Raw genomic sequence first — 17,270 nt, forward strand, 5'->3', positions numbered from 1 at the left:
ATAATAATGATATGAAGCTTATACTTAGACGCGTTTAATTTTTTAAATAGTTTTTATACAATTTTATACATCATTGTAAATGTCAACTAATCATATAATATAATATAGATACCATATTTATTTATTTTACCTTATATAAATCTAAAAATATGTGTACTTATTAAATATGTTAAATAACTATAATTTAATTTAGGTTAGTTTGTATACATTTATAAAGGAAACCAATTTACAAAAGTATTATTATATTATATTATATCATATTATTCAAATATGTTAAAATAAAGAATCTTGTTTTTTAAGAATTAAAATGTACCACCTTAACTACTTATTATTTCTATAAAAACAAACAAAAATAATTTTTGAGAGAATATAACGGGATTATAACTCTTCGAAACAGACTGAAAATTATAGTTTACTTATCTATCATTTTTCGAATATTACGATTTCGTTGTAAAAATGTACAAAACAATGCTTTTAGATAGTTTTACTCAAATGTTACATTAAATAGCTTAACAGATTCATATGATGTGATTATGACGGTTAAAATTTCATACACATGATCTGTGGCTCATATTTTGGTTTTTATCATTTCCTATTTAACGGGGTTCTTCGTAATAATATGTCTTACAAGAAGATGTCCTGTGTTTTCGAAAAATTTTATACAATCTCAGCATTTTTCCATGTACATAAAAGTATCCCTTAAGATTTAGTTATCCATATAGTAAATTTTTTTACACAAGTCGTTTTTTCAAATGTTTTGGGGAGCTTGGATAGCTGAATATAATATGTATTTATGCATTCTTACTGATACTGATAAAGACACGTCGTCACCAAACATGTAAACGAGTTGGTGATTTACTTATTTTTTTTTTACATTTAAAATAGTTATAACTTTATAATTATTATTATTGATATAATTTTTCTACGATCAGTATATGTCTAATATTATATTTCCTTGATAAATAAATTTGAACCTGGTAAATTACGTATTATCACTTAAGTGTATTGTATATTTGTATGCACGATTCTTATGCACAAACTATATCACTTAATTCAATAAAATCCACGATTCCCATCATTGTAGGTAGTACTAAAATATTTAAGTAACCAATGCAAACGCATTTAATTGAATAATCATAATATATAAAACTATATACTTATTATATTATATTTAATATATTTAATTTAAAAAAATAGATTTTTATGTTCACCCAACAGTCAACTAAGATGATCACGAAGTTTATACATAATCTTTGCGTCAGTCAGGTCTATATTTATGTTATTTTAATAAACTATATTATTATATACTCTAACTTTGTTTAAATTTATTTCAACAACTTTATTCTTAACTAATTTTATATGATTTATTTCATTCGAGAAACTACTTGTATAAAAATATATAAACTATACTTTGTTACATATCGCAACTATATTTTAGTTATTGTAGTTTATTAAATATAGTGGTTTTATATTATTATATTCAATTCACGGGAAAAATATACTAACATCGATACGGTAAATTATTTTTGGTCACCAGCTGGATTGTTTTAAAAGAGCCGTAAATAACGACACTCAAATTTCACTAGTATGTTCCTGAACAACCGATGTTTTAGGGGTTTTGTTTTTAATAACATTTAATTAGAATATTGACTATAATATTCTACAACTATACCTATGGATAATTATGAATTATGAAGCCAAAGTCAGCCAATAATTATACAATAATTAAAACTAATGTATGCAGCCCATAAAGAAATAATAACATAATTTCTATAAATTTATATTATAATTCAATCACGAGTATTATTTTAATTTTAATTGTTGTAGTCTCTGCATTAATTTCCTTTTATTTTTTTTAAAGAACTCCTGTAGTTTCAAAAAATTTTTTATGTTTGTAATATAGGCTGAGGCCTTCTAATTAGTTTTTATTATTGAAAAATCGTATACTTACAATTAAACCCTTCTAAATTATTGTAAAACAAAAAAATAAAAATAATTTAAAAATAATCAATAAAAAGTAATCTAAAGTATTTTATATTTGGCAGTTACTATTTAACCAACAACTGACAAGTACAGAATTTTTTTACAAGATTAATTGAACACAAGGGAATAATTAAATAAAATTACACGCTTTTAAACATGTAATGTGTTATCGATATAACTATATACTGGGATTCATGTCAAACACGTTTATACTATTAATTTGAGTATGTCAATCATTAAAGTTAAACATTTTTTATGGAGATAATTTTTTCCCTCTTTTGAAATTTCTCTTTGTACAGTGACAGCATCTTCCATTTTTACTTTAACGATAAATGAGAGAAAATTCAGTTAAGGTGTCGTTGTTGCCCGTAGGACATCAGGAAGAGACCAACGGCTGTCATGATTTTAATTTAATTTTCGGCCATTGTATTCTACAAAATCAAGTCTTAAGTGCACAAGTCAATGTAAAGATACTGTACCTTTGATGCGCAGCTATAATAAATGTACCATTTTATATACTGTTTTAATATTTTGATTTAGTGTGTACATTTAAAATTAAAAATGTATATCATTTTAAATATATACTTATTAGGTAGATATTAAAAATTTAGAAATGTTGTTCAAATTAAAAAAATATATATTTTTATTTTAAATTGTATTGATTTTGTATTTTCAAAAATAAGTCAGTATGTTGTATAGAAGTAAATTCTTAAGACATGATTGTTCATTAAGTAAATTACTGCATTGAGAATTGTTAAACTTGAATTCAATGATAAATTATTCTACATAAAATACTATACTGATTGAAGACTTTCTGTCAGGTTGTATATATTATATTTAATATGGATTTGGATAACTATTAGTAATTTTAGATACTGATTAGGCGCGTAAATGTATTGATTTAATGATATGTACTTTTAATTTTTTTTTTAAATTTAATTTTAAACCTGTCTCTACTTCGCTATATTAACATGCAATTTTAAATAAATACTCAAATTTAATTATAAGCTTACTGCTCCAAATACACAACAATTAATGACAGCCACAAAAATAAAAAAAATATTTTAAATGAAATAATTAACATCAGTCTTGAATCAACACAATCATTGCTATGCTCAAAATTTATTGTTATATTAATTTTTAAAAAATATATTATATTTATTTTTACATAATTAGTTAATTATCTAACTATTTATATTATATTTAGAATTTCGCCCATAATAATTTTTTACAGACTAATATTGTGCTAGAACTTATAATCCACGTAATATACGTTTTATAATAAAATCTACTAATATAATTATATGACTTTATATAAAATAAAATGAAGAACATTTTTATTTGTAGATGGCTTAACAATATTCTTATTCCTATTATATAATAATATTTTTTTATAACAATAATATGGTGCAGTTGCATAATTCAATTCAATGAGTATAAAAGTATTTTTTACCAACATAAATTGTATATTATGTATAACAGAATATGAATTCAATTGTTAGTGTACCTATATAATTAAAATATTGCTATGAACAATATTTTAATACTTTTTTGTTATTTTTTTTAAAATGAAATGTAAAATTATATAATACATAATTTTAATTTTAATTTTAAATCAATATATAAGTATGTGATTAATGAAAAAAATATTAAATTATCTTGTTCTCAAATTAAAAGTAAAAACATAACTTCTAATCGACTAATTTAGAACATGTGTGTGTGCTTCGGTAAAAGTACAAAATAACCAGTACACAAAATACTTTGGTCAATAATATGTAAAATAGATGTGTGTATCTAATATTATACTAGTAGTAGCTGATGTAGTATATAATACACTTAAATAATAATAATTATAATTTTCAATTTAACATATAATATTGTAATTAATTAGAGTATGATAAAACAAAATAAAAAATATCATACAATATTGGTAAAAATGTTGGACTCTTGCCAACATTGATTGTTTATCTTAAAATTTACTAAGTATCGTTTGTAAAAGTTTAAACTATAAAAATCATTCGGGGTTTGACCAGACTATTTTCTGTTCCTCAGTTTTACCGAAATCAATTGGTAAATGTCCGTATTTGTACTTTTACCTAATACAAATATACATTAATGTACAACTATATAAGTACCAACAGTTTTTATTATTTTTATTTCTTAAGTTTTATCATTGCTTTGAAATAAAACCTGAATAAACTTTAAATTATTTTAATAAAGAATTTTTATAAAAAAAAAAAAATCATAAGAATTTCAAATATGAACTGTTAAAAAGAACTAAAGAAAAATTATACTAGATACTAACTTTATACCACTTGAGCTTTACTTTATTTTTTACAATATTTAAAATGTAACTACAACTTTTAAGCGTTTTCGTGTAATATTTTTTAGATATCCCTTATAATTTGCCATTTATACACCCTATAATTTTTAATTTCCAAAATCACTAAAATCAGTAAAAACTATTATTTTTGTGAATGGTCAAATTTTTAAAATAAATATTTATTTAATAAAAACTAATTATAAAGTATAAATAAAAATATATTTATAGATACAAATGTGTTATTAACATTCTAAACACATTTGAGTAATAAGAAAAAAATAATTAAAGTATAATAATATTTACTTAGACTTAAGTAATTATCTGCTTTGGATGTCACTTATATATTATACTGTGATATATCATATATGATTTACAATTTATTATCAAATAATTATATAAAGAAGTGTATGTTGATAAACTCAATTATATAAAATATCGTTTGTAATTGAATATCCTTTTACGAATAATATGTTACACGTTGGACAGTGATTCATTTCACAGCAAAATTATATCTCTTGACACTATTCTTATTTCTTTGTTAATTGAAAAAGCTCTAATCCCGGATGGTTCTCCAACATAACGATTTCGGGATTATTCCTGGAAAACCGTCTCTTGAAAATGAAAAATAGTCTTGTCTCTTTGCCCAAGTATTTAGCAAGCGGAATTAATTATAAGACCCTCTACGTTAACCCTTGATGTCTGATACAATTTAAATTTACCGAGCGTAAATAGTAGAATGTACATTCCAATAGTTGTGTATTTTTCAAACATTATTTTTCCTTGATTTCCGTGTACCTGCATAAAAATATACGGCGGCCAGATTTCGTTAAGACATATTATAATATATACATCACAAATGATGTTCACAAAAAGCCAGGAAAAATAGGTCATAATAACAAATAACATTAAAAAAAAATATTATTTCTAATTATGTATATTATTAAAAAGTAAAATTACTTTCATTGCAAAGAATCATTTAAATTAATTTTGTTATTTTTGTTTGTCATATAAACATATACGTATATATAAATATAAAAATAATTATAAAATTATTATTGATGAAAGTTTCCCATGATTATTTACGAATGATCTATAACTTGGTATTTTAAGTTGTATGAAGTCCTCGAAGTTCTTAATTTACTGTTTTATTAAAAAAATATTTATTTTATGTAACTCTTTATATCATAATTTCGCCAATATATAATGGATATTTTATTTTGGAATTTGTTTTTTCTAAAGTTAAGTTGGCAATTTCAATTATTTGAATAGATTATTAACGCAAATGATTCTTTATGAAGTTTTTTTTTTATTACGTAGTGTATACCTACTACAGTTCTAGAAATTTAGCGAAAAGTATCCAAGTTTTCAAGGTTTCGTTTAGGCTCTGGGATCACTCCTCTTATTACACCAATGTATAAATTGAGTAATTAATAATTATTTAATTTAATTACTATATCCAATTACAGTTATCGTGAAAAACAGCGTAAGTAAATATAATGTAAATATGAGAATATTTGCTGTTGTTAAATAATTAATTCAAGTGGAGTCTAAGTTATTTAGAAACCCAATATTATCATTTTCAAGTACCTTGTCAATTTATTTCCCTCTGTTTTTTTATATCTTTATGCTATGACTTTAAGCAAACAGAACGGTTATAATGAAAGACTCAGGTATTTATTTTAATATTGTTTTCCTCTTATTTAATCCTTTCAATGTATATTCACATAGTAAAGGACATCAACTACATGGTCAAATAAAAAGAAAAAATTAAAACCACAAACCAGAATATATGCCAACATTGTGTTATGGCACGTTTTTCAGTAGTATTACTCGAAATCACTTTCGAATGATTGAAATATCACGACAAACTACTTATTTTCTTGTTAGTTTTCCATTCTTCAAACTCTATAAATTAAATTATATATAAATTATAAAATGTTTGATACTGATTTCTGATAATAAGATCCCCTAGTTGAGAGTCCTCGTCGTATCGGTCACCGTTTTCGTCAACCATGATGTTGAGAATATGCTAGTCCCGCCATCACTCCGTGATCTAACTCATATCATCGACCATCATCCATTTCAAGATTCACAAGTTTGTACGCGATTTTTTTTTTTTTTTATTGGTTCGTCGACGATCGTCCGTGTTTTATATTATAATTGGTTAAATCTTAAATGAACACATTTTATTGCTACCTATATAATTTTTATTCTTTCAAATCAGAATATTGTGCTTCCAGTTTTAAGTGCTACTTCGAATCCCCGGCTATTTCATCGGATTCCGATTGTCAGTCGACTAACTGGAAAGCAAAAAAAACGTTTGATTTCACAACAATATGATTGTAGTAGTTCGGTGAGTGGAGTCATGATACTCATGTCAGACGTATTTTTTAAGTATTTTAAAATTTTAATTATATAAAATATAACTAAGAAGGAATTTAATAATATTAATAAAATATAATTGTTACAACCACGAATCTCTGTTAGTATAGTTGACCCAATAAGGCACATTTGTAAACCTATGTATTTTGTATTATAAACAATATGATCCACAACAATTGGTCGTTATCGTTATTATTTCATAACTCATTGTTTGTTATATTACTCACCTACCTTTAAATTAATTTAAGATTTCAACGAGTATACACCTGCCGTAATATTATGCAGATAAATGCATCTGCATAAATAACCTATAATTATATTATTATTAAATTATAATGCACGTGAATCCATGTGGACTATTATTATTTATTTTTTTACTTTCCTGAATAATACCGCTGGATGCATCTATTGGAAACTTATGGAAGTTTATAGTTACAATGTTATAAATCGATAACAGGTCACAAAATTATAATTTATCGGTTTTTTGTCTAGCCTCATTGGTAGTCTTATCAAACATCCTATATTTTACACTAAACTTAATTTTAGAATCTCGTAGTACCTTCCCTTAATCTCTATCACTTTTTGCTCTGTGAATTATTTATTAAACAGTCCTACTTTACAAATGATGATCCAGAATCTCTAGTAGGGGAATAAATCAATTATTTTGTATAATATAGTGTATGTTATGTCTTGTGTGTTAGTTATTATTATTATAATATTATACTGATTTTATGAAATTAGCTTTAAAATTATTATAACTATTCAAAACCTATTTTGGACATGTACTGCTGTGTAATAAATAAATTTGTATGTACCTATATTATGTTGTGCAAATTAATGTTAAATGGTTAAGCATAATATTAGGATAATAGGTTAATGGCTTCTAGATTATAGGTTATTTTTATTAAATTTTTAGCATGATTATGTCAGAACATATATTTTTATTTCTGTAGGTACCATCTAATCTAATTTTTCCGTATTCTATATTGACATATAATTCTGTATTTATGTTATGTTTATGAGTTATGGCTTTGTGTGCAATAACCTGGTATTTAAGTTACCAAAATTAGTTTCTCGTAATCTTATTTTGGGTAGAAATTCTGTTATTATGAGTCTTAGTTTGTCAAATTGTCTTATAGAATTCATCAATTTTCGATTATATTAGCTTGTTTTTTATTCCTTGGAATTTAAAATAATAATTGGTATTTTTTTATAGAATGAGAGGGTTATATAAGTATCTACATGTCTGTTAACTTTTAATACAACATAATATTACTGAGATCGTTAACTTGTAGGGATAAATTCAATTCTGACGATACTGATTCCATTTTGGTTTCATTTTCGATTACTTTCGGTAAAGATTCAGTAAACTTGAACCCTTAACTTAAGTTTCTAACAGTTTCTAGACTGAAATACATGCTATAAACAGAAAATTTTAATAAATTATAAATTTTATTTTGAATTGAATACTTAATGATAGATTTTTACTTCTTACCATGAAAACATTCATACTTACAGATAACCCAATTAGTAAATAGAACCATACATTTACAATTGTGTAATATGTAAAGTGTTGGTAAATAGCTCATATTAATTTAACTTAAGTTGAAGTAGAACTCAAAATAATAGTTATAATAACGAAAATCACGATGCTCTGAAATTTTGAAATTTTAATGATGTTCTTAAAGATTAAAAATAGAATATTATACAATATAGAAACCAATATTGTGTTTAAACATGGAGGAGTAAATATTTTACTTACTAAATTTCACAATATAAAAATATCTAATCTCATTAATTTTACCAATATAAAAATCGTCTATAAACTACGCCTGAATATATTATATAAACTGTGTGTGTGTGAGTATTAGATAATATAATATAATATAACTATATATATATATTATAATCGTATATATACATTTTATGGGCCTTCATAGAATTGTGAGTATTTTATCGTTTACATAAATGTACTCGTACTATGTAAACGCACTTGTCTAATCTGAAATTATGGTAGTCATATTTTGTTATTGTTGTTATGGTTTCGTAACTTACATGCATTGTTGAAAGTACATAGTCATAATTTAATAAATCTTGCGAGCATCAACAACATCATATTTTTGCTATTTAATTTAAATAATGAATCTATACGAAAAATGCACATTATGCGTATTTACTATAAGTAGTAGATATGAAACGGAGTAATGAAGGAGTCACATATTAGTAGCACTTAACTTAATTAATCATTATTTATTTTTACATAAAATATTTTGACGATTAAATAAAATCGATATACATTGTGTCATATTATGGATCTTTTATATTATGTACTTAAATTTGATATTTTGATAAAACTGATACCACGTTACAGTGTGTATTCAATATTCATATTATTTTTAATCTGTGTATGTTTAAAACGAGTACATCATATTACAATGGATAACATAAGCTTTACATTGGGAGACATATAATTAAGATTTTCTATGTATTGATGTTCAACAAAACAAATTTAAATAAATGTAGTTAAGTGGGTATCACTTTGCTGTATATTAAGTGTCAAATGGATCGATCACTATTACGGGTGAGTTAAATTTTAATTCAATGAAAAATCATTATTCATTATACATAATTTGTATACAAAAAAATTCTGAGTGGAAACAGTCTGACAGCCTATATCACAAAATATAATTAGTGATGTTTTTTTATAGCTATTAAAGTAATTTATTTTATTTCCAGTATTACGGTAGGATGATTAAATTTTTTCCAAAAATATTGCATTTATTTTATTATATCATTAGTATTTAATTATTATAATAATAAATATTTATACCATATTATTATATTAAATTATGTAACTCAAAATGTAATATTATCTTTCTGTAAATAATGGAAAATAGTAAAAATGGGTTCATAGTATAAACAGATAATAATATTAAAAAAAAATCAAAAATGTTAATGCGTATAATAAAATTCATAATAATATAATAAAGGTTCGTAAAAGTTTTAAGTTCCCACTACTAATGTTTTTAAATTATAACAAAATAATAACATCGTTTAAATAAGTAATCTCGTCTAAATTTAAACTTAGCATATTTATTAAAAATATTTGTCTTTACATAATTTTTAGATTTTATGGTTTCAGTATAAACTAATTCATAAATTTCTCATGCTTATAAAGACATAACTAAAAAAATGTAGAAATATTTTTAAAATTTAATCGTAAATAGAAAATTATAATATAACCATATCTTGAACATTTATTGTACCTATGGAAATTCGTTCTCGAATTAGATCAAACAAAAATTTATTTTTTCAAAAACTGGATTTACGTAAAAATTCTTGATTTTACTTATCTTGTTGTTTGTTTCTACTGATCATAAAAAAAATGGAATTTTTAATTTTAATTTGTTTAAGGAACAAAAGAGTTCCAATTTTCTATTATTCCATACTATCCTCAAGCTTAAAATTAAAGAATTTTATCGACTAATTATTGTGTATACACTATACAGTCACAAAAAAACAACATTGTAAGATCAATACATTCATCACCTCAAAAGCTATAATAAGTATATACGTATAATGTTATATTGTTTTATTAAAAATCTTAAATTTCAGAATAATTTACAAATTTGTTAATATCGTTTAAGTTGATAACTATTATGTTTGAAGAGATAACATATCACTATTCGTTGCAAAACTAACTTTCTATACGACATCGATTCGTGACTCAATTACACAATTTACAATACGTATATTATACTGTTACTAGTTGCTATCATATGGTCGTAGTATTTACATTTAAACGTTTAACATATCCAATATACATACTACGAGTATATTAACATATTCAAACATATTATTATTATAATGCATCCGTTTGATTTGGAGATTGTTGTTACATTATGCCCAGAGTCAAGCATGATATCGTTTAGAGTTAGAGCAGCAGAATTCTAATAATACAGATTTATACTATAATCAAAATCCAAATGGCTTACGTTGCTTAAGAAGTTAAGACTGAGTAACGGTGATAGTTTCTGTAAGTTAGTTTAGATGGAAGTCTGAAAGGTTACAACCGGTTTCTCCGCATCCACCACACTGTGTGATATTCAACGATTCCTTATACTAAACAATAGATAATATTATGTCGTATATAAACGACACAATCAAAATGAAGTATAATTGTTAATAATACACATTGTAATATCAATAAAAAACTATTTATTTTTTTGTTTATCATATTATTATTATACACCGACGAACAGAAAAACAACAATGTGCTGTGATCGTATCTCTTAAATATTATTATTTAATATGTATTTTTCTTGGTTGGATTTGTTTTTCATATTTAATTTTATATTTTTTATGTCCAATATATTGTTATTGTCATAAACTAGTTTTTAATTAAGTGCAAAAAGAAAAGGAAAATAAAATTATGCCGAGATGTGACAATTATTTAAACACGTGTATTTAAAATTATCTATATTAAAAACATTGAACATTGAAGTATAATACATAATTTGGGTCAATATTTTACAAACTATAAACAACTTTATAACTTATCGTATTTTTATATAAGATATTACGTTGATTAAGTGGCCATATTAAATTGAAATAAATTTATGTCGATATTTGATTCGAAATGCAGAATTTAGTACATACAAGATTTTAAATCTAGAAAGTTGATGCATGAACAGGCATCGCTCCTAGCCCGTGCAGTAAGCAGTAAGTTTTGATAAATTGTTTTACACTTCTACACTCCAACAATAACTTTTTAAGATGGTACCATATCATTTGAAATAGAAATACCATATACGGTAGATATTTTAAATGTATTTTTGTCGGAAAAATAATCATATTTCGAGATAACTGAATTATTTTTTTTTTATTTAAACTAAAAAATGAATAACCGTAAGGACTATTTTCAACAAATATTCATACTTGGATTTAATAGATATAATATAAAATGTTAGGTATTTTTGTGTTATTCATAGATAATTTAAATTTTCAACTTATTTTCTACTTCTTTTTTTTTCTACTCAGCTTACCAGTCCATTAAAGTAAGGACCATTGCTGTCTTCAACAGGTCTCTACATCTCTGTCTATTATTGGTCGACTCATAGGGGCACATTATGTTATATTGCTCTTAGATCTTTGGCAATTACATCGATCCAACTAGTCTCTGGTTTTCTAGGAGTCTTGTTCTGTTTTATTTTTTCCACCAGTACTTTTTTTTTTTTATTAATTGGCTATCTACTTTGAAAGTGTGTCAAAACCACTCTTGCCGTTAATTACTGATAAATTCTAGAAGTCTTAGTCTATAATATATACCAATACGATATCTATGGTTCTTGATTTTATTCTTGCATGTACATATTGTATCAGAAACAAAAAGTTTAATTAAATTAAATTAAAATACATATTATTGTAAAATTAAAAAAATTAAATGAATAATTAAATTGTACAGGACATACCTACAACAGGTTCAAATTTAATTTGAATTAAATATTTAAGCAAAAAATAATTATTCCAGTTATCTTGATACAATTCAAAAAACGTTATTCATAGAAACTTGAAACTATTTTCAAAATATTTAAACTAGTTTTAAGATACTATATTTATACCACGACCTATTCACTTATATCACTTATATCTATACGGAATATTGAATAGAAGCTGGTAATATTATATTAATTAATTATTAATGTGTAATACATACAATTTGTTGTTTAAATAAAAAAATAATAAAAAATAATAATTAAATTTCGATAAGAACAAATAAAAATTAGTACAATAACCTAACGTATTACTAATAGAAAAATAAATACTGTTAATAATTTATCATTAAATTAAAATTCAACTCTTCCAATAAAATTATTATTCAATTTTAAGCTATACTCGACATCTATTATAAAGTATATTTACTTTATCAGTTTTTCCTTCTATTTCATTAAATTATATGGTCGATCCAAATATATAGTAGATATATTATTTTACTACTAAGGTCTCTTGGACTAGCTCCAACGTAATCTAAATTAAGACTTTAGCGTTTATCTCTTCGGCTTTTTTTCAGATTGATAAATATCATAGTATTAGGATGTTTGTAATTTATTATTTTTACGGAAATTACAGCTACTCTATTTCGAACGATGACCAATTCTATCATCACGATACCCATAGATATGTCACTCCAAAATCATCATCGTATTTACGCACATACCTATGATTGGGCAATTCATTTCAACCCTTATTGAATGTTATTATATTAACTTCACTAGTTGGTAATCACTTTATGATGGAAATATTCACGTAGGTACTTATCCTTTAAAAATATATTTTAAAATATACATACACGACACACACACTCCAGCCTATAATTAAATAGCTATTCATTTTAATTAATCTGTTAACTATGTTCTTGTTACATTTATGTAATTTGTAATTTGTATCTCACAAACGAAGCGGCCCTTATTGTGTGGTTTTATTCTCACTATATTTCATAATAATAAAATCAATTATTTCAAAAAGCTATTCTTTTTTTTAGTATTTATACATATTTATATAGTATACTATAGTACGTATGTATGATTGTATGAACATATAAATCCGTAAAGAGGCACATAACGCACGTTTAAGTTCGTAGTACATATTTTTAATGTATTGGTGTACAATGTACATTTGTGTTTGAACACACTTTATACAACATTAACATAATATATGGATTACTAATTTTGCTATTTCTAACTGTTTTGTATTTAAAACAAAATAATGCTATTGGAGGAAATAAATATTGTAGAATAAATTAAAACATTTATAACAATAATGAATTATTGAATAATTTTTCAAAATAATCAGTATACTATATTTAATATATTTAATTTATACTTTATTTAATATTTCATAATAGGTGCTTCAGTTTTTATTTATCTTAAAATAATAATATTATATGTATTTACTAATTCAATCATATTTCACAGTATTATGTTATATCACCAATTGGTACAATAGTATATATTGTAGAATTGTATTTTTACATATGTAATATGCATATTTGGTTAGGAATTCAATAGTGCAAATGTTTTATTCATGTATTTTTCAGTTGCATTTTAGATTTTAAATAAACGTATGTGTAACAAAAAATACACTTTTTAATAATATAAATTCAATTTTTTTAAAAGGAAATATAGAATATTATTTAACTGAATCAATACATATTATTTTTAACAAATATACGCATCTGCACTGCACACATCACATATACATGTATATAATTTACACAAATTTATTTAGATTAAAAAATTGGTATGGTTGCAAGGTCTAGTTAATATAATATATTATATTATGTTATACAATTTTGAAATACAATTTTATAGTGTGTCCCAAGTGAAATGTACCATTATTTTAACTGATGTGATAAATCCGTCATCCAGGGTTTATCATATGCCGTCAATACACATATTATACACGTCAGTGGCATATTTATGGTGGGGGGTCTTGCCTCTATCCCTCGAAATTAAAAACACAATTTTAAATATATAGTGTGTCTTCTCCCTCCCTTTCCCCCCAAAAAAATTCAAATATATAATCAGTCCCCTCCGAAATGAAAACCTATATACGCCACTGATATACGTGTATTTCTCTTGAATTATTTTTATGTTCACAAGGTATAAAATATAAAAAAAAAAATCTAAAAGCCTTATTTATTTGTTATCGTATTAAAGTAATTATTAATGTTTGATGATTATTAAAAACATTGTGTCCAGACCGCAAGAGTACATAATATGATCAATAAAATATTAAAAATGTATTAGAATAATTTAAGCGTAAGCTTTTATTAAAATTCGTTAATAATACTATTGAATATATATTTTTTATTTACAATGCATACTCAATGGTGTAATATTAAAGATATGAATACCGTTCAATGGACTAGGTAAAAATATGTACCTTTTTACAAATCAATATAGCTAATATAATGTGAGATATTACCAATATTGATGTGATACAAATTACAAATTGCTGGACCTAACTGAGAGAAACTCGTGTGGGTTATATTAGTTTAGAAATATTCTTAATAATATATAGTGAATTTAAATCTTATTTTAACATTTCGGATAAAAAAAAATATTTAATAATAATAAGAAGAATAAGAAATAATTTTAAATTAAGATATTAAGTATTATTAAATATTGTACAAATATTTAGTTTCACTCGCTTCATATTCGCATCAGAACCAGTGGCAATTTTTTTTTGTTTATAATGGTAGCAGCATATTGGCCACATCACTGAATATTAAGTTATATATCTAAGTGCAAAAAAAAATATAGAAAACCTTTTGGCAGCTATTATTTTTCGATCAATCCAAGGTGAAATTACTGGCCGCATATCTGGTGCTGATCACATGTCCCCATGGTTTATAGGAAACAATTTATTGTGTTTTTTTTAAATATATATGATTTCTATATTAAAACATAAAAATTTTCATACAGTTCTTCCGTTGAATATTTTCCTATTTTTTTTTTACTCGCAACCCTGATATTTTTCCTATGTTAGAAGAACATTATCATGCCCCCTACCCATTTATAACGTATGTAATTCAAATAGTATTAAGTAAAATTGTTCTTATTCCATTGAATGGTAATATCTTACGTAATTGTTTTATTATGTAGGCACATCATATTTTTAAATTTACTATAAACCGACTATTATTATTTTTTATAAAATCGGTTAACAATTTTAAAAGTAAAAATTCTGTTGCATATTATTTTAAGTTTACAGTTTTATAAATAAATTTATTTTAACAAATTAATCATTATAATTTATTGTATTTATTTTTTTTTTATTCACTCTGTGTTTATTTAATTGTGGATTACAATACTTGCAATTAAATTTTAAACCATTTTACTCAAACTATACACACATATGAATAATTTACATAATATTTACATACGTACATACCTATATAGTGTGTTTATAATTACTTTAGTACAGATATTATTAATAATAAATAATAATGTTGTTTTTATTTAAAATACTACACTTGCTATAATATTTATGATACGTTTTTAAATATACTCATAATTGTTTTAAATTAATTTGACGTTTCATTAAAAATATAAATACAATAGTTCCACGGAATTATTTAATACTACCGATAATGTTTAAATGCAGCAAAACATTTTACGTTGTAATCTGTATTAATGTTTAGTATTCTAAATGTTTGAACCGTTTGCTCTCTCTAAGGTATATATGACTTTATTCCAAGCTACCACCCTCTGTATAAACTCGTGGTATCTTTAATATTATGGTCTAGGTACCATTAAGCTCTAGTAAAAAGTAAAAATTTTAATAATATTAAAATGTATTTATATATGTATCGACAAGATTATTCCTATAATATATGCGCGTTGGTGTGCAATATGTCCCATGAGGAGTTATTAATTTAAAATGGCGGAATAGATTCCGTATTAATCCTGCTACACTTCTAATCCAACTTTCATGTTGCAGGTACATAGCAATAATTCACCCTCTAAGGCCACGTCTGGGTCGGAAGACGACGCTGATGATAGCCACCAGCATTTGGGTGGTGGGTACGATACTGTCCATACCAAACCTGATATTCTTCACTACGCACACGGAGCTGTTTCCCAACGGCGATCAGCGGGTCATATGCTACGCCGAGTGGCCAGACGGAATCACTACGAATAGCTTCCAGGAATACGTGTAAGTATAAAATTTTAAATAAACCTAACGCAAGAAATGTATTAGCATATTTTATCGTGGCCGGTAATCACTTCACAAATGTATATTAAAATACGTAAAAGAAAACGAAACGACGGAAACGTGTGGCTAATGTGGGAAAAACGCGGGGACACGCAACTGGACACGTCATCGGGTTTAAAGGCAATGACAAACGGTCCTTTTGGACGGTATGAAAAATTGCATTTTATAAAAATATTATTACATCAAAAATACCTGCATTTAACTTGAATAGGATATGCATGAAACTTTCCTTGGTTTTTATGTCGGTTATTATTTGGAAGTTGCATAAAATGACAAAATGTTCTCGAAATCGTGTATAATATTTTTATAATAAAAGCCCGTGTATTTTTATATATTACATAATATAATGCTAATTTTTATCGAAAAATGCAAACACTGCTAAGAAATTACTGTGCCAAATAACAATTTATTGTTCTTATAATGATTATTATAATATTATAATGATTGCTTCTGTGATAGTAAATCTTTTCACAGAGTATACATTTTTTTTTCCTTAAAAAAAATATACTTTTTCCTATTTATTTAAACTAACTTAATTATATATAATAATATTACATTCTGTGGAAAAAAATTCATTTGATAAAAAACAATATTTAAATCTCCAAAGAAGTTATTTTAGTGAGCGCAATAATGTTAAAAATTTCTATTGACTATATACACAACAACATATTATACCACTTAAATAAATATAGTCAAGCGTGGGTTAATTTAATGTATTTTACAGTAACCATATACAAATACTGTAGATCGTTAAAAATAACCTTGGTTAAAATTTGAAATTTATTTCATTTTTACCGAGAAA

At 24.4% G+C, this 17,270-nt stretch overlaps 1 protein-coding gene across 5 annotated transcripts in view; it reads left to right on the top strand.

Annotated features, from left to right (window-relative positions):
- LOC132921344 (tachykinin-like peptides receptor 99D) overlaps positions 1-17,270 on the top strand; it is a 218,958-nt gene that overhangs the window by 126,778 nt on the left and 74,910 nt on the right. For all 5 annotated transcript variants that reach the window (XM_060984323.1, XM_060984322.1, XM_060984324.1 and 2 more), the window contains one exon: positions 16,193-16,408. In XM_060984323.1, the coding sequence (XP_060840306.1) occupies positions 16,193-16,408 (216 nt within the window). The remainder of the gene's footprint in view (positions 1-16,192; positions 16,409-17,270) is intronic.

The sequence above is a fragment of the Rhopalosiphum padi genome, chromosome 2, assembly GCF_020882245.1.
Source record: "Rhopalosiphum padi isolate XX-2018 chromosome 2, ASM2088224v1, whole genome shotgun sequence".
NCBI classification, from domain to species: domain Eukaryota; kingdom Metazoa; phylum Arthropoda; class Insecta; order Hemiptera; family Aphididae; genus Rhopalosiphum; species Rhopalosiphum padi.